This window comes from Gallinula chloropus, assembly GCF_964237585.1.
Source record: "Gallinula chloropus genome assembly, chromosome: 3".
NCBI classification, from domain to species: Eukaryota; Metazoa; Chordata; class Aves; order Gruiformes; family Rallidae; genus Gallinula; species Gallinula chloropus.
The window spans coordinates 35,080,987-35,105,380 of NC_140087.1; the positions used below are offsets into that span (position 1 = coordinate 35,080,987).

Sequence of the window (24,394 nt, forward strand, 5' to 3'; positions counted from 1 at the left end):
ACACAACTCCATAGTAGGATACTGGGGCACGTGCTATCATATGACAAGAGAATAATCAGCAACAAAAAGAAAACATTCCAAAACCACATCTACAAACAAAAATGGTGGGAACTCCCCTCTACCCCAAAATGGACCCTTACTGATTTTTATGAATGTCATTAAGTAGCCTATCACATGAAGAGTCGAGAGGTTCATATTCCAGTACTACGGTGTCCATGCCATAGTCTACTTTCGGCCCCCCTGCACCTAGAAGACTCAGAGCCTGGAACTCAGTAAGCAGGAGCTGGAAAACACACCAATAGAGGCTACTGTGTACTTCACAGCTGGAAACATTTAATCTACTGATCTCTCAACATTATGTTGTGAACAAATAGTGATACCTTTTGTTTACCAACAGACACATTCTCAGTAGAGGTACAATCCAGAGAGCTTTTTGCAAGACTGCTGACTACTGGTATGTTTTGGGCAAAAACCCAAAACCTTGAAGCCATAAAATTTAGATACACAGACTGTTTAAAATTAGAGTACAGTTTTGCCCCACATTAATGGAATTCTTTCTTATTTAACACTAAAAGGCACTCTAGCTGTAGAAGCTAACAATATACTGCTAAAGAGTCCATAACTTGTCAAATATTATTTTTACATGAGAGGAATACTTCCCCCTGCTCTTACTATGATGGCTTCAGTAAGTCAGAAACTACTTTCTCAGATTCTATTGTCCTTGCTAGCAACAAAAGCTGAGATCAATCCTATCACTTCACTTATTTTTCACTAGATCTTTTTTATGACACAGTGCTAAGTATGTTACTACATTACTTAAGGAAGGGATGACAGGACAAGTTAGAAAATTAAACATCGCCATATAATGACATATATATACATTGTTCTCTGCTCCAAGCATATTTCATATTTAACAAAATCTGTCACACACAATATACCCCTATGCATTTAATTTTTGAGAGAAAAAAAATTCAAAGATTCAATGATACTCATCATTCTACCAAAGGAGATTTTTGAGGAAGCTAATAATCTACTTTACTGTACACAGCTCAATGATCAACACCAATAACTGGAACTTACAAGCAGTACATTCCCCTAGTCTGACTTGTAAACTGCTACTTCAAGATTTGCAGGGAACATGGAAGGAAACTAAAAACTACATTAAAAATGAGGCATGGCAATGGTTTCTCTAGATACCCAGGGTAGCCTGAGTGCTGAGAATAAAATGGCCATGGCAGCATGGATCTCACCACAGGCTGCAACAAACATCTCACTGCCTGGGTAGGCACTTGGGCACACCTGGCTACTCAGATCTCCGTGCTACCATAATTATCCTGCCCTCAGTAGCAGTTTATCCTAATTAAACCTAACGGGTGTTTTCTTAGTACACTCTATTTCTGCACTTATCCATTCTCATGGCATAGCTTAAGAGAAAACGAGAAGACTACGTGATGGTACTCCACAGGATGAACCTCTCCAAAGGTTCAAATCAACATTTTCTCTGTGCATGACTGTCAAATTTGGCCTCCAATTTTCCCTCATTAGTTGTTGTTAACTTTTCAGCCTTTATCAGTGGCTTCTTACGGACATGGTATGTGGAAACAAAGGCTTATACAGACAAGTAGCACTTGAGAATTTTGTACACATTACTCAAAACAATGTTGTAAATAGTCTAAGAAAGAAGTCTTAAGTGGCCTGTGAAAGATCTTTGTTACATCTACACTGAAAGCATAACTCAGTTTATAAATAAAGCACTACAGGATTATATTAAAGACACTGTGGCATACTTTGAACAACAGCAGACTGCTTTCTCTTTAGTGTAAATGGTGGCAGATGGAAGTGGAGGAAGAAGAAAGCCCTGCCTCTGTGTCCCTCTTGGTTCCAAACCCTCACCACCTACACAACTGCACCAGAAGAGAGAATTCTCTCTGCTCCAGCCACCTCAGTATGACCCATAAGCAAAATGGCCAAGTGAACTTCAAGTGGGAAGTGGATTGCATGCAGAGAAACAAAATCTTGATGATTAATATGGCCCTGTTACTACCACAGAGCTTTATCTGCATGCCCGGTTCTCTCATTGCAAACCCAAGAGTTGTATGTGGAAGTAATTAGCTGTACTGTCTCATTACAGCCAGCCAAGATGAGCTTGAAGCAGTTCTCAGTTTCCTCTGGTTATGTTTCTAGAAAGCTCAGTCATAAGAAGACTCAGTTTTGAACTTGGTTTTGCTGCAGTCAATGAGCAGGCATCAGGGTGCTCTTTTCCATGCCTGCTTCTCAGAGGGATCTACAAACTGCAGCCTACCCAGGGGTAACTCTATCCAGAGGTGCGATAACACCCCTTTCACAGAACAAGAACAGGTATTAGTACTTCTATAATTTATTTATGAAGGCAGATTAGAAGCTAACTCAGTTGCTTTCAAAGCCCTTATGCACCTGTCCACGTGACTGTACCATTGTTGGCAGATCTTTTGTTTATGCAAAGTTCACCTTGTGTGGAGAGTCAGCGGGAGGCCCGTTTGTTCTGGGAACACAGGGTGCATCTGAGGTGATTTTCTCCCAACGCAGTGGCAGCAAGAAGACAAATTATCAACCACTGCTCCACTCACAGGCAAATACTTTCAGGAGTAAATACACCCAGCACCACTAAAGCAGCTCTCTCCCCTGTGAAATGTCTCCTCAGACGTGGGGGGAGGAGGAAGATGGATTTCCACCTCTTCCAATTCAGGCACAAACAGCATCCATGATTACTACGATGTATTCCACATTAAGTGCTTCCTTACTTGGCATACATCTTGGCTCTCAGTCTTCTGGAAAAAGAGACCGAGGACAAGATGTCCTTAATTTATTTAAAAATAAAAAATAAGATTGATTGCTTGCCAACCTTTGTTCTAATGCCATTTTCCAAACACACTTATTTTTAAAACTTTTATTGTTACCACCTTGTTGAGGTTTGCAGCATTCAGTTTCCTTTAGAGGTGCACTCTGTGGAGTTTGGTATTAGGGAAAGTTTATCAGGGTTGTCATTTTACAAAAGGGGCACATTAAGATGCAGTTGAACCAGACAGTGAATACACACTTGGAACCAGAAAACATTTTCTGACTGTTAGAAGCCCAAAGGCTTTGGGTTTTTTTTTGTTTGTTTGTTTTTAAACTTAAAAACATAAAGAGAAGGTATATGACTCCTGTACTTCTCTTTTAGCTCATTTCAGGACTGACACAGACAAAAGTCGGTTCTTTACAAGTTGAATGTCCGCTCTCTGCACTAGCACTCTTCAGTTGAGACATACAGAGGAAAGAGGACTAGAAATAACAATTACCTTGTAGATGTTTGTCAAAAGGGATAATGGGATGAAACAGGAAGAGTTTCTTCAAAGTAAAACGTGAAAAATATATTTGAGCTATAAAAGCAACCCAAACTGCAATCTAGTAAGTGGCTAACACACCCTTTGGGGAGCAGTAGACTAAAGCTGAACAAGGCTTCCAATCTGCAATTACAATCTACTTACCCAATTCAAATTTCATAAAAAGCCATGGCAGAACAACTGGCAATTTATCAGAACCAGGATTTTTTAATTTGCAACACTCATCAGGAGGTAAGTTCTCCTCAATGCTAATACATAGTCAGTAAGGAAGGTAAACTCATCCTACCTGGCCAAGCCAGGATTCACAAAAGGTTTGAAGACAGACAACACCTTCTCAACACCAGTTATGGAAGGTAACTTGGTGTGCCCCATTACACCTGCTCTGTTCCATTAAAAGCAAGTTGTTGCTCTAGTTAATCCTTTCCACTGTAAATTCAAACTGGAAAGCAGGTTTCTACCACTTCTCTGACTTGCACTGATGAAGAGAAATTTGAAGTCCATAGCTTTAGCCTTCTGAGTTGTCAATAATTAAGGAGAAAAGCTGTAGTGCTGTTACCATACTCACAGTACAGAAGTAGTGGCTCACAAAGCTACATGTCCTCAACTACCAAACCAAAGTTAGTCCATACAGCCATTAAAAGGTGTGAAGCTGGTAAAGGGTCTAAAGTACAAGTCTTATGAAAGATCTGTGGTTGCTTAGTCTGGAGCAAAGGAGGCTGAGGAGATGACCTTAGTGCTATCTACAACTACATGAAAGTAGGTTGTAGTGAGTTGGGTGTCAGCCTCTTCTCCTAAGTAACAAGCAATAGGCAAGAGGAAATGCCCTCAAAGTGTGCAGGGGATGTTTAGATTAAACATAAGGAAAAATTTCTTCACCACAAAAGTTATCAAGCATTTAGAACAGGCTGCCCAGGGAAATGGTTGAGTCATTTAAAAGATGCATAGACATAGCACTTAGGGACTGCACATAGTACTGGTGGATGTGGTGTTATGTTAAGGGTTGGACTTGATGATCATAAAGGTCTCTTCCAACCTTAATGACTCTAGGAATACTTTTACTTGAGCTAGTCTGGCTTAATTCATGTGACAGACAAGCACCCCCAAATCAAGCTGGACTACCGAAGTGGGGACAAGTCATTAATCACAATAGCAGTTTAGCTTCCCTTATGCACTGTAGCAGCAGACACTGCACATGAAGAAGTGTCCTTATGTAAGAAAGAAGATAGGAAGAAAAGGGGTAGAAGAAAACTCCATTACCACTTGAAATTTAAAAAACCCATCCAAAAAAACCCAAAGAAACCCTACAACAATAACCCAAAAACCACAAAAACCCTCAAAACTTTCCCAAAAAGCATACTGTCAAAGATTAAATTTTCTCCCCTGATTTTATGGAATCAACTTATTTCTAGCTTTGACATCAAATGGAAATTGACTGAACTTTCACGATCTAAAAGCAGATGCTGCTTTCATTCCATTCTTACGGTAAACCATGTCCCCTCTATTTCACTCTTTGGTTGACTGGGTGACTCAGGCTGTACCAACCACTCAAAGCATCATGATGCTTATCACCATTGCAAAGCACATACCTCCCTACATCCTCCAAAACTAAGCTTCATTGTCTCCAACTGTGGGCTGTTTCCATGACCTTCGTCAGATCCATACAAACCCACCTTAAGTTATTTATTACTCAGCACATCAATGTCCCCCAAAAAGCGTTATCTTACACATACACTACCACAAAAACACATTCATTTTGATTAGTCTACTGCATTCTTCAGTTCTCCCAAATACTACTTTAATTAGCTATCATTTTCCCCTTTCCAAATATCACTCAGATAAGGGTGACTCATATCAAATGCTAGTATGCTCTGTTGTAAAGCTAAAATAACTGTATTTAACCTAGAGATAGTTTGTGCTGAGAGTGATTGGGCAAAAGTCCCACAACACAACCACTTCCAGTGGTGTCAACATGGAAGACTAGCTCAAACCCTGAGCACAAGGCCATCTGCCTAACCAAGGACAAGCATGCAGCATTACTTGTTCTCACCCAATGACCAGCACCCACTGTAGTTGTGACTAGATTGAGAGCAGCTAAAGGATTCAGACTGGAGAGTCTAAAATAGCTAATATCTCAGCGCCATCTTCTAAATTACATGGCTTCAAACACATACTCTACTACCAGGCAAAAGGTAAAAACCTGGCCATATTCATGCCACTACCTGTACATACAAATTAATAGTACTTAAACTCGCTACTTCAGGGAAATACATTCTTGCGGAGAGCAAAAATAAAACTTTTCATCAGGAACAACTTTACTATAGAAATAACAAAACAATACACATAAATTATAATACATGCTGATGAAGCTTTGAAATTTAAGTCAAAAGTACGTTTAAAAAAATGCTTTGAATAGTTGCACATCAGACTCCCTGATGAGAGATAAATAATCCCTGGTGGCCTCTGATCTGAGACATGCGGCAGATTTCTCCATCAAGCAGTTAATTATGAATGCTAACGATGTTTTCCTTTTCCAGGTTCCTAGTAGCAGAAAAGGTGACCTGAAGGAAACCATTTTGCTGCATTTTTGCAACACAATTCTTAAGCACTGTGTTGGAGGGCTGTTTCTCCCAGTAGGACACCATCCGTTGGCTTCCTCAGCATTGATAGTGACATCACACTTGAATAATATTAAGGGAACCTCAAAAGGCATGCATTTTACAACAGTTTCATTTTTAGAAAGTCCTTTTAGTTTCAGAAAGGCCCAGGGAAATCTCCCTGGAAGGTGGGCACATTTAACAGCACTCTCCCAGCTACTGAACACAGGCACATTACCGTATTTTTAGCAGCTTCTGTGGAGAATGCTCTCTGCTCTAAGTTGAGAGCAATTATGTGGAAGTCAGAAGGTGTGCTGCAATAATTCAGTGCTGAAAGGGCAGTCATAGCTCTTTAAAAACAAACATATAAGCAGACTGGTAATATCAGGAAAACTACATACTGTTGATATGCAGAGATTATATCAACCTCCTACCAACAAACAACAAACGAATGGATACAGGAGGTCTCATTCCTGCCACTGGAATTGCCTGTTTAGTCAAGTGTCAGTGAATTGTCACATCTCCCAGCAGCTACAAAGGTCTGGTCTTTCTAGAAATAATACCCTAAGCTTATGCTCCCATCCCAAAAATAAAACTAATTGCACCCCCAACTTCTTTCAATGCTTCCAAGCTACCTGCTGTATTTTACATTATAACTATATGTGTATACAGAATGCATATAGATACAGCTTAAGGTCTGAAATGCCTTATTGAAAGAAACAACAGTTTACAACTGGCTTAAGAAAGAAGCACATGGAATCAAAGACTTTTCTTTTTTACTGTTATTTTCCAGCCCTGAAGAGTATTTGCACATGAAACACTTAAACCAAGACCATAAAGAAAATCACGCATGATAAAAAGATTGAAAGCATCATTGGAAATGACTTGTTAACACTAAGCCCACAGATAATGCATCTCAGCAAGTTCAGCTATTATTTGGTCAATATTTCTCATTTGGCTTGATGGAACATGATGGATAGCCAGACAAGAGGCAATCTTTCTTCAGCGTCCTGAGTCAAGGAAATATCCCAATAAAAAAAAGAGCAAAACATTTCATCAGAACAGGACATTTCAACACACATACACCTCCTCACACAAATGCAAGTGGTATAGGAAGAAACTGTGACCTTGACACAGGTTACTTTGGAATCTGTTTCAGAACTTTCCTATCAATTCCCTCGAGACAAAATATGAAAACACTTTAAAAAACAAAAGTGAATCTTACGGCTTGAAATGCAGTAAGCCAGCCTGCAGTTGATCCTCCTGAACAGTTGTTTGTTGATGGGCCAAAGTACAAGTGTAAAGACTTGAATGAAGTTAATGATCAGTCCTGACACTATAAATATGTAGCAGATCAGAAGGTGGCAAATGAATTGAGACTTCAGAAAGCCAACGATGTCCATGATTTGCAGCGAAAGACCCAAAATTCAGAAGACCTGCAAAATCAAATAGTATCAGCAGTTACAGAGTGCATCAATTTCTATAAACAGCCTGTTAATACAAACTTCTCATTTTACACTTAAATACATTAAAATGAAAGTTAATTATATTGTAGAAAAACGCCTGATGACAATATTTACAAAAGTAAGCATGGAAAGAGAATACAAAACCCACGAGCACAGGACTCCTTTCAATGGGCTACAATATCTTCAAGACCGGGTCCAAAGTAAACGCCAGCTTTAGCATTTTATATTAGAAGTTGTGCCTTCCTCTACAGGCTGTGCCAGCCACGCTCCCCAACCACGAGGTAGCAGAAGCCCCTTAATTCTAGCTTTATTGGCTTGTTGCCTTGTCACATTCAAGTATCCTTGATCTTGGCAAGAAAATAAAAGCTTGGCTATGCACAAAACACCCAATTTGTTCAATTATTCCTTGACATTGTAATTCTGTCAGTTACACTCCATAAGCCTAGAAAGGAAACATCAATAACAGTACTAACCTATGACCCAGCAGTGTTTTCAGAAAAAAAAAAATAAAATCTTAGATTACTTAAGAAACACTATATATTTTTGTGAAGGACCAGTCCAACCCCAGCAGCTGAGCATTCACAGGCAGTGTCACCTGCCAAGCATTCTGGCCTACCAGAGATACCATACTGACCTCCCTTTCTCACTGTCACCAGCTAGTCTCATTATTTAGGAGAAAAAAATAAGACGACATGATCATTCAGTAAATAACATCCCAGTACACTGAATACAGTTAAGCAGGAAATGCTGCCATCCCGTCCCATTCCTAAACTGTTTTGCATTTTGAGGCATAGGAGAGTTTACCCAGGGAAGAAGCCCTAAGACAGGAATTCTGCATGCGCCAGTCTTAGGCAATAACAAAACAGCAGCTGTCAGCATCCCTGGGAATTAACTAATGAAAAAAAAATCTTTATGCCTATCTTTTTAGTTTATGAGACCCCATTATGTGAGGCACTGAGTCTAGATCAGTGTCCTGAAACATTTGTTTTACTGCCCTTGCTGACTGTGTATGCTTACCACAGCAAAGAACACACACAAGGATTGCTGCAAGCGATAGGAAGTTATTTAGCCAGGTTTTCAACTAGAAGGAAGATGACAAAAGATTAAAGAGAATCTGTACTGTTGTATAATTTATATAAAGAGTTTATGGCAGTCCCAAACCTATTATTAGCAGACAAATGTGTTCTTTGTGTATCACAGATTTTATTCCCTTTCTCTTGCTGTACTATTTAGTCCCAAAGCAGACAGCATCTGTAACTCAGAATGGCAGAACAGGCATCTGTTCACAGTATTAACTACTACCTTGATACTGTGCAAAGAACTTTACCAGCTTTAACCAACCATTTGGTTAAAGGTATGTTTCTGGGGATGGCAGACAATTTATTAGCATGGGCTTTGACCAAGGCCTTGTTTTTGTTGAATGTTAAGTAGAATGAGAAATGTAGGAACCATTGCAGTGATTCATGGCTCAGCCCCTCCACCGCATATTCTGAAGACAGAGCCAAACAACGCAAACCCAAGTTTCTCATAAGTTTACAGTGAAAGCAACAAGACTTCACTTCCCTAAATCAGACTACTTTACTGCACCAAGTAGCAGGATTAGATCACTTCCTCACAGCAGTCAGAATGGAAGCAAGCAGTGGATGGTTTAATAGTCTGCTCAGAGCCTGAGACACTCACGACTGGGTTTATTCTACCATCCTTGGCTAAAACTGATCAAAAGTTTTCTGTGCTAGCTGGCCTGTTATATAATTCAAAAAAATCAGTAAGAGATGGAGGTTTTTTTTAAAAAAACAAACCCAATATAAAATAATATTAAAGCACTGTCTACTTACAGTGGAGACCTGAAAAATCACTACTTGATAAAACCAATAGAAATCTACTGTAGTAAGCAGCTGATCGACAGAGTTTGTGACAAGGAAGACTTCAGCAGAACATTAGTCCACCAATTCAGGGTTGTTTTTATCCAATGTAATAACAGCCAAAATGTTATGTTCATGTGAATCAGCTACTTCATACTGGGTCTTTAAAACAAAACACAGAATTAAAATAAACAAAAGGTGAGATAACCCTGATAAAACATAATTAGTGTCTTACAATTTTATGAAGCCACATTGGAATGTTTGAAAGGAATTTATTCCTCACTTTCATGCCTTAGCCAAATTTCAGTTTTGTAAAGCTTCTAAGACATGTTTTAAAGACAAACTAGATCTACTTGAGCAGCACCACAAGAATGCATGTAACCAACTTGTAAAAGGAAACAGAAATTAAAGCTACTGCTTAAATTTTACTTAAAAGTAAGGAGACTAGAGAACTTAATTTTCTCTTCTGATTAAATGCAAACTGTTTTCCTTACAAAATTTGCAACCCAAACATTGTATGCAGAGTGCTAGCTAAGTGCTCTGTTTCTCAGGCAAAAGGTCATTCTTTGAAGGTTTGTTTTTTTAAAATATACTTTTTGGACTGTTTTCATTACCCAAACTCCAAGAAAGGCACTTCATTCTTGGTACAAACATCAAAAAAGTAGCAATTTATTTTCAAGAATCAATTCTGAGCTTATGAAAGACATCTAGAAGCCCACTTTACAAGAGTTCATAGGAACTTCTTCCAATCGCGCTCTGTCTTAAAGTTCCTCATGGGTAACATCAACTTAACACCAGTTTAAGTGATAAAAGAATCAGGTCTTTAATTCTTAATCCATGATGCTAGTTTAATAAATTACACTTATTTCCTCATGGATAATGACTGAAAATTACAGCTATCTTTTGAAAACAAAAAGACCAATCAATGCATTTGCTCAGGAGCTATTAAGATCGGAGAGCTGCCAAGAAGCTCTCTTCTATGAAACACTCCTTAAAATAAGTTAGGAGAAAATGGCCTGCCAGAGCATCAAAACCAGATAGGGCTATTCTTTAATGACAGTTGTATTTTGAATAAAAAAAAAATTTAAAAAGACTCAAACCCCAAATGTGTCTAGGAAGTAAGTCAACAGGCATTTATTAATGTGAGCAAGAGAATCGCAGAATCGGGTTTAAAAGCAAACTCCACAACTATTCACCTCCCCACAAGCTTTACCCTTCAGCAAGATACACTGTTTTCTACTTCAACTACTCTCAGCATTTCTTTCTGCTGAGAATAACTGACCACAGGAGGACACAGAAGATAAGGCAGTGTTACACCTGCAATGTGCAAGCTGAACACCTCTCTTGCAGCAGATGCTACTTTATACCTCAAAGTCTCTAAGACTTGCAGGACTACAACTGGTGATCTCATGAAGAACCCAACTGTGTGCACTTTTACAAAAGGCACAAGAATACAGCAAAAAGAACTGTCACCCACTCTGTCCAAAGCATATGTAGCAAAAAGAGCCCTTGGGACGTGGAAAGCAATATAGTACCTGTATCTGACACCATCTAGGATAAGCTAACATTGCCCATACTTAGAAACAGAGGTAAGATAGCACTATACCTGTTATTTTCAGAGCAGCGTTTCAAGCCTATACAAAGGTTTTCCCTTACGCCTAGTCTTTGATGAAGTCCTAAAATGCTTTGCTGCAAGTTAAGAACAACCAAGCATACAATGATGATGCATTTTCTCATCTAAACAGGTTCTTGGATGGGTAAGTTACAGATATCAAAACTGGAAATAGCTCAGGTTAGACTTACAGCAGTTTCAATGAAGCCTCAAAGTGAATTTTATTTGCCACCAGAACAGCACTGTATTTCATTTCAGAGCCCATTTTAATAATGCTTCTGGATATGAAATACATGTACAAGGCAAGTCACAGGGAGCCCTTGTGCTCTTCTCCTGTCAGTGAGCATCAAAAGTTTGCAAAAGTAAGGTTGTACCCATGTACGTATTCACCTTCAAGGAGAATATATGCCACACACACAAAAAACCCAATTAGACAAAAAAAGGGCCCCCAAGTCTGGAGGAAGAGTTATCCATCTATGTCCCTTACATTTAATTAGGCAACTACTAGAGTATTACTTCCTATGTTAGGTTTATATGACAAGAATTTGGCAGTGGGTGGGAAATGCAAGACACCAGAAACTGCCCCCCTACTTCCAACAGAGCCAGTTCCAGAATTACTGTGATGGCAGTAATACTGGCACCTCTGTGATAACACATTTAAGAAAAGGTAAATAAAGCTGCAAAGCAGCTGAGAGTGAGGGTGAGAATCATGAGAGAAACAGCCCTGCCGACACCAAGGTCAGTGAAGGAAAGGGAGGAATGCTCCGGGCACCAGAGCAGATAGTCTCCTGCAGACTGTGGTGAATGAGATTGTCCCACTGCTGCCTGTGGAGGAGCAGATATCCACCTGCAGCCCATAGAAAAATCCCACAATGGAGTATGCAGCCTGAAGGAAGCTGCAGCCCATGAAGCTCACTTGGGAACAAGTTTTCTGGCAAGAACTGCAGCTTGTGGGGACCCAAGCTGGAGCAGTCTGTTCCTGAAGGGCTGTATGCTGTAGGAGGGACCCCAGCAGAGGAACAGTTACAGGTTGACTGCACCCCTTTTCCTCATGCCCCTGTACTGCTCAAGATGTAGCAGGGGCAAGCGAGCATACAAGAGTCAGGAGTGAAATTGAGCCTGGTACAAGGGGACTTGTGGGAAGGTGGTTTTAGTTTTACCTGTGTTTCTCACTGCTCTACACTGTTACCAACTGTTCTTATCTCAATCAACAAGGTTTTTTTCATCTTACTTTCCTCCCCTGACCTGCTGAAGAAGTGGTTTGATGTGCACCTACCTGGCAGCCAGCCAATGTCAACCCACAACAATTCCTCAGAAAAGTTACATATCAAGGAAGAATTTGAGCTTAAGTGCTTCCTTAAAAGTTAAGAGAACTTAAAATATATTTAAGGTTCTCCTGTGGAGTCAGTCATTCCTGAGAAATCAGTCAGTCATGACTGATTCCTGAGGAGTCAGTCATACATTCATATGTATTAACATTCATATTTTCTAATACACACCATCACAAAGAAGAGATCAAGTCAGTTTGGCTGTTTCAAAGACTGAAGAAAATATCACCTACCAGCAAGTTTTAGGCTTTCCAATTTACAGACTTTCTATGAAACAGAATTTTTATTTTCCAGTAAGTACGGATCCTTAGCATCACAGAGGATAAACTGAAGCAATTAAAGTAACCCGGGAAGTTCTGTAATAGTTATCTGATAATAATGCTTTCCCCTTCCCCTTTTTTATTTTCTTCCTACTGTAATCTGACATAGAGCGAGACAGCTATGCAAACTCTACATGCCCACCTAGACTGAGTTCTCCATCTGTGTATGCACACTCTCTGCTGGTAAGATGCACAGCACAGCTGCTATTAGCCCTGACAGCCTCAGTAGTTGTCCCTTTACCAAATAGAAAGTGTTTATATAGCAAGGGTAGAGGGATGATGGCAGCCTGGGAGACACATGCATATTCTGGAAAGGAGAGAGAAAGATGGAGATCCACTGATCAAAGTTCTGTGAGGAGCAGTGCGGTCTTGGTCCTAGTTCCAGGGTCATGTAATATTCAGAGAGGAGGGAGCTGAACAAGGAAACAGGAGCAAGCTGCCCTCAAATACAAGGCAATAATGGAGATGCAGTGTTTAGGGACTGCAGGGCTTGATGCTGAGGGAGACATTTATTTGATGAGGGTAAACCCCTAGAAGCTAAGCACTTCTGTTCTAAGCTTTTGTAGAAATCCTCAAAAAATATCTGAGGGTGAAACACAGCAGTTGTCTCAGGTTGTCTCAGGTGCAGAGCATCAAGTTTACAAAAAATAGTAGAGGCAAGTTGCTTCTTTCCAGCATGCTGATGGTTGCTCTTCAACTGTCTCCCACCCAAATTTCTGTATTTTAATAACATTGATACATATACTTCTCCAAAGCACAGCATCTGCAATTTGCTTGGGAAAAAGAGTGACCTGCATTAAGATATTGAAGACCTGGAGGGATGAGTCTATCAGAGTCTGACCTCACAGTTGAGTCCTGGGTACTACAAAGTCCTGTTTCATCCTCTAGGTATCTGGGTCCATGGGTCCATTAATCTAACAAGTTACTTGTGTTGGCAACATGGCAACACAACAAACACAAGTCAAATTTAGGGACTGGGCGGGGGAGCAGGACTAAATAGCAAACAAAAATTTACAAGAACATACACTGAGAATCTAAGCAGGATGTGGGCTTCAATGTCACACAAATATAAACAAGCTGGATAGTTCCTCAAAAATAACCAGAGTGAACAATGACAAGCAACTATATATGATGTGCTCATAGCCAATTTAATATCTGCTCTCATAGGCAACATTAAATGTTTAGTCTACAGTAACCAGATCCACACATTACTGTCACCTGGCACCCCCTCTATAAAAAACATCCCCCCCCCAAAAAAAAACAACTGTGTCTCACCATGTCACTTCAGTGAGTGGTCTGGATTGCAGCAAAGAGCATGTGGCTTATCAAATAAACAGGATCTGAATGTTTGCAAACAAACTAAGCCTTCTCAAATATATATATATATGTGTGTGTGTGTAAATACATATGCTTTTGTGTTTATGATATATGAATTAGCATAGAGAACAGCTTAAGGCAACTGCATGTTTGAGGTACAGAGATCAGAGTGAGTCTAGCTAAGCAAGCCACTGGTCCTTAATGCATGGCTTGTGGAAAACATCTCGATTCAGATCTGCAACAATTGCTTCTGTACATGGGAAATTAACCCATTAAATTCCACAGAGGCAGCAGGAACATGACAGCAGGATGTTGCCACCTGCAGCAAGGTATTTACCCAGCATCAAGAGCACACAGCACTATGGCTGGTTACCTCTGCACCAGGCATTTCAGGGAAAGATCCACCACAGTACACAATAGCTTCCGAGTTCTCCAGTAGCTATTCTAAAAACATTTATTTCAAAAAAGCCTGAATAAATGGGGAAAAGGAAGGAAGTGGATAAAGGATCATTCAGGAGGTGGTATAAAACTAGGATCTCTTTTTATTATTATCGTTTTTAATTGTACTGGGAACACAAACATTCTCCTGATAAGCTTTGTAAAGGTCTCTCCTATGAGGACTCATGGTTTCTGCTTTGTCAAACACTGGTCACTCATCTTGTTTTAAAAACCTGTAAATTATATTCACAGAAATGCATAAGGTGCAGGAACTGCATATATTCTATATAAAGACAAAATACTTTCCCTGCATCCACACCAGCTTTAGGCACAAGGCAACAAGGAAGCATGGATCACATACTTAAAAGTTTTAATTACTTAATCCTCCTATTCTTACCCACAGTGAATTGGTTACAAAATTACATTACAAAAGCATCACTTCTGCAGCTTGCCACACCTCTAAGAGATATAAGCAACTGTATCCATGCAGAGAAGTTTCACATCCACCCAACAGACCTAATAGCATGAGTCCATTTCTATATGCAAGATGAAACCCTTTACTGATAGAATTACAAAACAGTGTGGATTTTTGACCTTTCCTAGATTTATCCATCCCTTTCACATTAAAAGCTCCAGCCACTTAAAAGACACCAGTAAAATAACCCTGGTGATTATCTGTCTTGCTGCCCCTTGTCTTACACACCAGGAACTCAGAACACTGCTAGAGACCTTGCAATGGTCACATTGCAAAACCATGGCAGAGTCAACTCCAGAACCACAACCTACCAACTGCCTGGGCTGCAACTTTCAACACATAACAGTAATTTTCATTCTCTTTTGCCACCGTGCCTATAGTTCTTTGCCACCCTTGCCACAACTTCTGACACGCCACATTTAAAAAGGGGAACAGACACATCCCACAAGGATCTTCAGTAGCAGCAGATGATAAAACAGGATTAAATGCAGGAGATGGTGCAAACCAAGATGTATGTGTTGATCTAATGAACTCTACTTTCCTTTCCTTTCTCCATTCCTCAAGAAATGAAAACCAAGTATTCAGCAACTTGGACGGCTCCGTACTATAAACAAGAAGCTACAACTTCAGTACCAAGATAACAGTGGGCATGTGCACACAAACATACATCCCTCTTGTTTTTCCTGCCCAAGAAGGAATTAAAGGTATTGCTAGATGCTTCAAGGACAACAAGAGGAAGAATTATCAGCACTAAGAAAAGGAGAATTTTCTTTCCTCAATATGGTCCTATAAAAAACACCATGGTGGCAGTACCACTGGTTTACAAGTGGGACCTTCCACCACTAGACTGTGGCCTGGTAACAAATTTTCTACTGTCTCCCCTCCAAAAAAGCAATAGGAATACTTTTAACATAGCATCTCTTCCCAAGCAGGGGTATGGCCTGCTGGAGGAAACCACATTCTCCCAGCTGGTAGATCTGAGCCCTGCTGGCAGTGCTGCCAGACACACAGCTGGTACACGGGGCAGGCTACATCTTCCGTGCTTCCTAATCACAGGGTTGTGACCTTGTCTGTGAGGGGATCCAAAAGCTTCCAGTACAAATCATAAGATGTTAACAGTGCTGGAAATTAAAATGCTATCTATCTGATTACAACTCCAAGCAAACTCTTAGGTTTTTTTTGATCTTCTGTGACCGTAGACTGCCTCCTTCAGCTACACTATTTGCATAATTTTAATTAATATGAACATGTTCATTAGTATGCTTAGTATGCTCTTTGAATACTAAGGAAATGTTAAACAGAAAAAGATTTGCAATATTTTTTTAACCTCCAAATATTCACTCAGTTTGGCTGTATTCTATCATATGACAACGAAGAGTATGAAGCAGATTAATTTCCTCTTTATGGAAATGACATCCCAGAACTGGAAGTGACAATGTACACACAAGATGTAGCCACACTAGCCACACCAAGGCAGGGATACACAGGATATTAATATTTATTATTTTCTAATGCTTCTTTCTGTAGAAAATAGTTTAACTGAAGAATGAAAGTGTCAGGGAAGCTTCCAGACTTATGAGTCAAAGAAAACCAAATCCTGCCTTAAAGAGGTAACACCCAATACTTGGAAAAACATGTCTTACAGCTGAGATATGGTTGGTATGGTTCCAAAAAAATAAGATGCCTGCTTCAGTGAAAGGCTCAGCTTCACCCCCACACAAAACAATCAGAAATTCAAATGTCAGGTAAAAATCCAAACATACACAGGGAGTGCTTTACCCACACTTCAGCAGTCCCATTCCACACCAGTTTTCACTCACTTCTGCCTTTAGGAAATAAGTGTTCAGAATTGTTTTGCTACACCATAAACTCTGAATACTTTCAGCCTCCTCATTCTCCCCTATCATCAGTCCCTTAACAGTCTGATTTAATTTGAGAACATCAGAGAATAAGCGCCTTTATCACAGGCACTGGATTTATCGAGTCCAATAATACAGGGAGGTTTTATTTTGGACTCGATTCAAATCCTGTTGAAACCAAAAGAAATCTCTCAACAAGCTTCAACAGTCCTTGTTGTTTAGAAAAACATTAGCCCTCAAAAACAGCCAAGTATGATATAACTAATCAATGAACTTGCATTCTCAGCATCTAAAGCCAGGGCTAGTCAAAACCACCTCAAAATTCCAACAAAATCTTTTGGAGGCAATGCTTGATCTGATAGCATTTACCTTACTGATGGCACAGGTGCAGATACTACAGTTCCTAAACATGCTGAAAAGAATCCAGGAACATTTTTATAAATCTTGCACCAAATTAATCATCAGGTACATCAAGACCTACCTGGAATTTCTACAACATCCTTTTAAATGCCTGGCTTTGAGCAATTGTCCTGCTAACTTCAAATGTGAGAGTTTTTACAAGGCTTAAATTCAGAATGAAGCTTTTCTCTGTCCTCACCGTAGAAGAAATGCAGGATTGATGCACACACTCAGAGGTACAGGCATAGGCGTGTAAAAATAAAGCCAGACAGCAACACATTGAAGGCTCAATGAACTCGAGAGCAGCGCTTTCCTAGTGACCTTTCTGCTTAACTATAACCCTACTGCACCTCTACCACTACTGGGCAGCAAGAATGGAGAGTTTCTTTCGATTACCTGGATCCTATAGATACTTGTTCTTTATTTGCTGGTTGTGAGAAGATAGTGGTGTCACTCCTGCCTATCACCTGCACATTGGGCAATACGCATGTTACTGCACTGCTTTACAGTAATTTTCACTAGTACCAGCTCAAAAGGTGGGAGAAGGAAAAAACCCAAGGAAAAGTCTGTGCAAGTTTCAGCACTGTCTAAAGGTGTCCTCAGAGCCATAAAACAAACTACAGCTTGTTAACCCTTGATAAACTACCTGTGACTTGAAGGGGGAAAATGACATGAATTATTCAAGCACAGGTGCAGGCTGCTGCAGACAGAATGCTTCCAGACCTTCTAGAAGAGCAAAGCAGCATCTGCAGTCACAGTACTTTCCAAAGTGCTGAAAAACATGGTAAGAGGCAGCAGACTGTGGCGTACAAAAACAGGGATAACATGAAGAGGAGAAGGAGCAGGACAGGAACTTTCACACAATAGTCATCACTTGAAAACCTTTAAAATACCATGTACCATTTCTATACACAGACTCCCCCAGGTATGTTATTTCCCTATCTTTAACAGCAAGTTTTAAGGCAGAGGTCTTCCTCTTTTTCTGATAGGTAAAAAACTTCCATAATCTGCCAGCTGAATCTGTATATGCAAGCCTCCTCATTCACCTGGATCCTGCTAGAAAAAGGTGACTGAAAATTAACTTTGTTGATCAGAATAAAAGCAAATCCGATGTATGTCAGAAATTTTTCAAACTTTAATAAACAATCACACATGCACATGCAATCATTGTGTTTGGCTCTGCCTGCAGCTCCTAATCTTCTAGCAAGTAAATTATCTCTGACTCCTTTCCAGCCTAGAAATGGTTACTTGTCTTTCCCTGTTCCTGTTATTGATGTTACAGCAGAGAAACCTTAAGCAAGGTCAGCCCTTCTGCAAGAAACAGAAAATTACTTCAGTATTAAAGCTCTTCATGGCAAAATATAACAAGACAGACAGAAGGGCTGACGGTGAAAACAGTGGCATATAGTGAAATGCTTTCAGTTCAAAATGAAGAGCAGCCCGCTAACAGGACCATAACCCAACATCTCCCAGCTGTGGGCTCACTACAGTTATTAGACTGCTCTGCCTAGTTCCTACTACATGATTTATGTACCTTTTCAAGAAATCCATTACAGACATCATCTTGTTCTCACATTATCAAAGAGGGGTCTTTGCAGCACCTTCATCCCTGCCACAACACAGAGTTATTCTCATCATTTCCATTTCCTCTTTCCCTGACCTTACCTTGACCCTACCCAATCACTAGTCTGAAACACTGGAGGAACACAGGAGACAAAAAACCCAAACACACAAAAACGAAGTGAGTCAGCAGTTTGAAAAGCACACGAGCATTAGTCAGAGGTGATCAGGGTACTCACCACAGAGTCAGATGTAAATGAGCTTAAGACCACCAAACAGCAGATTGGTGGGCACACATTTCCAAACACCTGGAACTGAATCACTGGGGAAAGACACCCGGCAGATGAAGCGCTTGGGAACAGACACATATTGAGCTGCCTTGTACCAGGGCTGAAACGCAACAAAGGATACAGGGAACTGCCCTCAAATGGTTCTAGTTTCCTTACAAAAAAAAAGAAAAAAACCCCACTGCATTCAGCACAGCTAAAACCAAACAGCAGGAGAGAACAGCCTTGGCTCTTATAACATTTCTTCTGATGGGGGAGGCCCACAGTTGCAAAGGGTTTCACTAAAGCACATGCACAGTGTTCTATAATGTGTTATCACCCTCTTGTTGATCTGCTCCCATACTGGGACATACCAACAGCACTATTAGTGATGCAATAGTTAGGGAAGTGTTCTTCTGTATCACACAGTGGACATTTGACATTTAGAAGTTTATGACCAGATTACTAATACAAGCCCTGTGGGGCACAAGTGTGACACAAGAATAGTATCTCGCTAACCTCAGCATAGCTGTGGCTGCGTCTTCCTGCACTGAAGAAGTTTCAAGGGGCATTATTCACTGTCTTTACCTTCCAGCAATAAAATCAGGGTATTCAACAGAAAACAATAAACCTCTTCTCTTCAGCAGGGCAGAGCACAGTCATAGGATCCTCATCCATCACCTGCAAGGGAGCCCTTCTACAAAGAAGTTCTTCTCTGTTATGGTACAGTAAGTACATTAAACTGTGAATGATGTACAACAGAAAGAAGATGGACCCTGCTTTACTGTCTCCAGATTTTCACTCGACAGAGCAAGACTTACTTGAACAAACAAGAACAAAAAAAAAACCAACCCAAAAACAATTCCTCACCAAGATGACATCTTCTGTGTTTCAAGAAACACAGTTAATTACTATGCTCTGAGCACAGCATTATCTGTTCTGTGTCTGTGGACAAGAGCTGACCTTTGGGTGCAGTTTCTCCGTTCCTAAAAAAAATAATACCTATAGTTTCTTATAAATCAGTAAATTCTGTTATTTAAGTGCTTGCCAACTAAACTTCACTTAAGATCACCCTTCATCCGTCAGCAGCTCACAGTACTTCCTCTGTTCATCACAGGCTTTCCGATATGCTCTTCCTTGCAAATCCTGGACCTGTCTTCCATAAAATGCAGTTACAGTTTCATTTTTAGACACAGATTATTCAGGCATTGTTAAGCAGAACATTCATAGGAAAAAGCAAAGCTATGCATAATATTTACATGAATACCTAAAGTGTATTTTAATCCACGGTATTTGCAAAAACACAGCATTAGATCAGATACAAGCAGCAAGACAAAGCTGCAGGTCAGTATGTGACATCAAACTTTTACAGCACATCAGCTATTCTGGGGATCCACGCAGTCATTATTTACACAGAAGTAATCCTGACACACTATAAAGAGACCTCTGTACGTTTAATGTAAACTTCTCATGTGAATGATAAGTTAAGAGAAGAAAGAAGGCTGCAAATATCAGCCTAAGCTGTTCTGCAATAGTTTCTCTAATTCCACCAGCTTTTAATTCTTTTCCAACCCACTCTTAGTGTGAAGTGATTATCAGTACAAGCTGAAACTACAATCGCCTGGTACAACTTCCTGGGCTGGACACAGCACTAATTTTAAAGAAATGCTTGGGGGATTTTTTTTTTTTTTTTTTGAGAGTTTCTTGCATCCTTCCACCAGTTTTCACGTAGCAGCAAGGTCGCCCCCTCCCACGCGAACACCTGCACAAGGTGCACGGTTCTTTGATGTCTGCACGTGGTCTTGCAACATTTACAACTCTCGGAAACGCGTAACAAAGCGCCAGACCAGAAATCTGCGTGTGACCCTGTTCAAACTGACTCTCTCGCTGGCTGGCTGTTCAGCCATAGGAGTGCTCACTTGTTGAAAATAAACGCCACAAAGGATGGTTAGATAAAGAATACACAGACACCCTCGGAGTTTCCCCTGCACCACGCTGTATCTGCTGACACACCTTAAATCAGTTCGTGGCCATAACTTAATTCGGCTTAAATCTCTTTACGAGGAGACACAGATGAAAAGCAGAGCTCCTACGACACGTGAACACATCACCAGGGAGGCGGACTCCCCCTCTCCTCCACCTAACCACCGCTCACGCCACCTCAGCTCATGGACACGGAGGCACCACGGCAAAAAAATTAAAAGAAAAAAAAAAGGAGAAGCCAGGCACCACGACCGGGGAGCGGGACCGGGCACTCGCACGGCCCTTCCGAAGCCCCCTGCGACCGGGACGCGCTACGCCCTCCCGCGATGGAGAAGCGCCTCCGGGAAGGCGGCAGCAAACAGGCGATCGCACCCGCCCGTTTCCACGGCAACCGCCCTACCCACCCCCTCCTCCTGCCACCGCCAGCACCGCCGCCGAGAGAGAGAGAGGGAGGAGGGAAAGACCGAAAGTGGAGAGGGCCGCCGCGCCCGGCTGACCGCCCTCCAGCGCCCCGCGCCCGCCAGCGGAGGGGGCGGGCGAGCCCAGCGGGGCAAGGCCGCCACAGCTCTGCCGTTTCCACGGAAACCCCAGCGCGGGCCGCGCTCGCCACACAAAGGGGGCCCGCGGGCGGCAGGAAAATTCTCGGCGGCCGCGGGAAAAGAGGCGCGATGGGGCCGGGGGGCGGCGGGGGGGACCCGGCCCGGCGGCGAATAAATCAGGGAACTTCTGCCCGCAGCCCGCCTCCCGCCCCGCCTCGCCCGCACACCCCGCCGGCGGCTGCCGGCCCCTCGCCTCGCCGCTACAGCGCGCCGGGGCGGGGGGGCTGTTGCTTTGGGGAGGGGGCCGGAGTAGGTCTGTTTTCGGGCTGTTTTTTCCCGAGCGGGGTACCACGCGGGCTGGAGAAGGGCAGCCGCGCACCTGAGGAAGCTCGCTGGCTGCCAGGGGAAGAGCACGTACCTGGCGCCGCCGGGCCTGGGCAGGCGTGCCGCGCTGAGGCGCCGGGAGGGAGCGGGCGGGCGGCGGGGCGGCAGCCGAGCCGCACCAACTGCCACTAGTTTGCACGCGCCGGGAGACGGCCGGCTCGGGCGGGGCCGCCAGGCTCCACCCGCCGGGCGGCTCCGGGAAGAAAAGGGCGCCCCTCGCCTTCCCTCCCCGCCGCCATGTCACTTCCTCCCGGGGCGGCGGGAAGGGGCGACCCTTCTCCGTACCGGCTTCGCCTGGCCCTCGGGGTGCTGCCCGACGGAGGCTGTGGGGGAGCGGGAGGGCCCCGCCACGGTTCCCGCGCCGCTTCGCTGCTGAGGAGCGCGGGGAGACGGCGCTTGGGGTGAAAGAGCGGCCGGCTCTGAGGGGGCATCGGCGGCGCGGGGAAGCGGCGCGGGGCAGCCCTCGCTTCCTGAGAGCCGCCGGCGTCTCAGCCGTCAGCCAAGACATCCCTTTCGAGACGGAGGGGGCAGGCTGGGCTGTGGCTGGACGGAGGCCCTCCTTGTTTGGTTGGCAGGATGCAAGCTGTTGCAGGGTGAAGGGCACCTGCGAGCATCCACCACTTCAAGCTAGAGACTGCCGAGCAAAATCCCAGCTCCACAGCCCGGGTGCTGTAGAGAAAGAGAAATGCAGATGGCAGTCATCCGAGTACCCTGACATACAGTATTCACTGTCCGTGAACACACAAACGTTTGCTGTCAGGCTCAGTGGAATGAAAGGCAGCTCCCCTGAATAGAGAGTGGGAAGAAGTGAGTCTATTAAACACCCAGAGCACTGGAAGGTGATAATGCCTGGGATGACATATCACTGGGACAGCGCTGTCAGCTCTGCAGGGGCTGTGATCACACCAGGGCTGGGAAGCAATGGCTAGGATAAGCTGCCTGGGGCAGCGCCCCATTACAGCCCTGTCCCTAACAACTGCACAGCATCACTGTTCACCCTCAGTCTATTTGCTTAAAAGTACTCGAAGTAAACACTGACCTATGGAACTATGCATTAAACAGAGGTAAAAGGAGGGTATAAGCCAGAATTCTCAGACTAGTCATTAGGGGGTGGGTGGGGAATAGTGTAGGAGTGGGGAGGGGGGCAGGCAGGCATTCTCTAGGGAGCAAGGGGAAAGTATCCTGACTACCCACTCCACACTTAAGGACAAAAAGCTAAAATTCTCTCTCAGAGAACAGCAAAATCAAGGCTGCTGCTCAGGGTAGGACAAGCCTGGAGCTGAGAATGACCACAGGCAGTACCTCACCAGCCAGAGCACTGCCCCACAATACCTGAACCACGTATTCACAGTGCCGTGCCCATTCACTAGCCCTGGACAAGATGAAGTAATAAACCAGGTGCAGAGGTTGTCCAGAAAATTCAGTCAGGAGCAGCAGGTGGTGGAGCCATAGCTACAGCATGGATCCACCCAGGAACCAAGGCAGGAGACCAAATTGAAGGCACATGTATCTATTAGATAGCTCTGGCAGGGACTGAAGGCCCAGACCTGGGCTTAAATGGACCCCCATCTGTGAGTGGGACTCTCAGGGGAAGCTGGTTAGAGTCCTAGGGGGTGTCATCAGGGCTGTAATAGAGCCCAGCTGGTGGGATGGGTGGGTGAGTGACTGTTCTGAATGAGAGGTCAATATTGAATGGCCTTCCTCCCATCTCATCATGAAGGAGCTCATCCCTAGATCAGTGGTCTGACTGCTGAACCATTATGTGGAAAGAGGTTGGTAAAGGGTACTTCTCCAGCCCTAGTTTAAAAGGCTGACCCCATGTCTGCATTTAAAATAAAATTTTAGAAAAATAAAATGACACTTTCAGGCAGAGGGAGATGACTTAACATCCCTAAATGACATACTTAATCCTGGAGAGTGGCTGGGCTTACAGCACAGCTATGTCCTAAGCATCCCCTACTAGCTACTTTAAGTAGCTTTGTGTACTACACATACAGATTTTCAGGATATTATTCCAAGGCATATTACTCACAGTCTAGGTGTTATCGAGAGATGAGAGTTCGAAAGTCAGGCACCCTGATGCTGAATGTGGTAGTACCTGAACATCTTCTATTTACCCAGCCTTGAGGCCAAACTCTCTGCAGCTGGTTCTTTGTATGCTCCACATTTTCTGTGAAGCCATGATGAAAATTAGGATTCCTGCATCTATTAGTGTTGAGCTGCAGCTGAATACAACAATTTATGGATGCTTTACACCTCAAAAGTCTTCAGTGGAGAGGGGAATCCTAGTTTTGATGCAGTAGATCTGTTTCTCAAAGGTCTAACCAGGAAAATGTGAACAGTAAAACCCTCTTATTTAAATTGGGGTTTAAGAGGTAAATGTATTAATCTTATGAAACTGTTAGATGTCATGGTAAAGGCTGGGACTGGAAAGTCCATAGAAAAAAAATTGGTTTTGTATTAATAGCAATGTTTGAGAGTGCCTCAGCGTTATTTTGTAGGTGCTATGAACAAGGGGCATAAAAAGGAATCAGATTATCTTTCCTTAAACTCTACCCTCCAGAGCACTGACTATATTAAGATTTGTACAGCTAATTAAAAAAAACCCAAACAGCACATAGCCAAGAGCA

General features: G+C 42.6%; 1 protein-coding gene across 1 annotated transcript in view; it reads right to left on the reverse strand.

Annotated features, from left to right (window-relative positions):
• AGPAT4 (1-acylglycerol-3-phosphate O-acyltransferase 4) overlaps window positions 1-21,879 on the reverse strand; it is a gene marked incomplete at its 3' end in the record, with an annotated part of 76,643 nt that extends 54,764 nt beyond the window's left edge. Inside the window, exons 1-2 of the mRNA XM_084262175.1 lie at window positions 21,799-21,879; window positions 7,182-7,392 (exon numbers count right to left, since the gene is read on the reverse strand). Of these exons, the coding sequence (XP_084118301.1) occupies window positions 7,182-7,359 (178 nt within the window). The 5' untranslated portion in view covers window positions 7,360-7,392; window positions 21,799-21,879. The remainder of the gene's footprint in view (window positions 1-7,181; window positions 7,393-21,798) is intronic.
• Window positions 21,880-24,394: the final 2,515 nt, after the last annotated feature.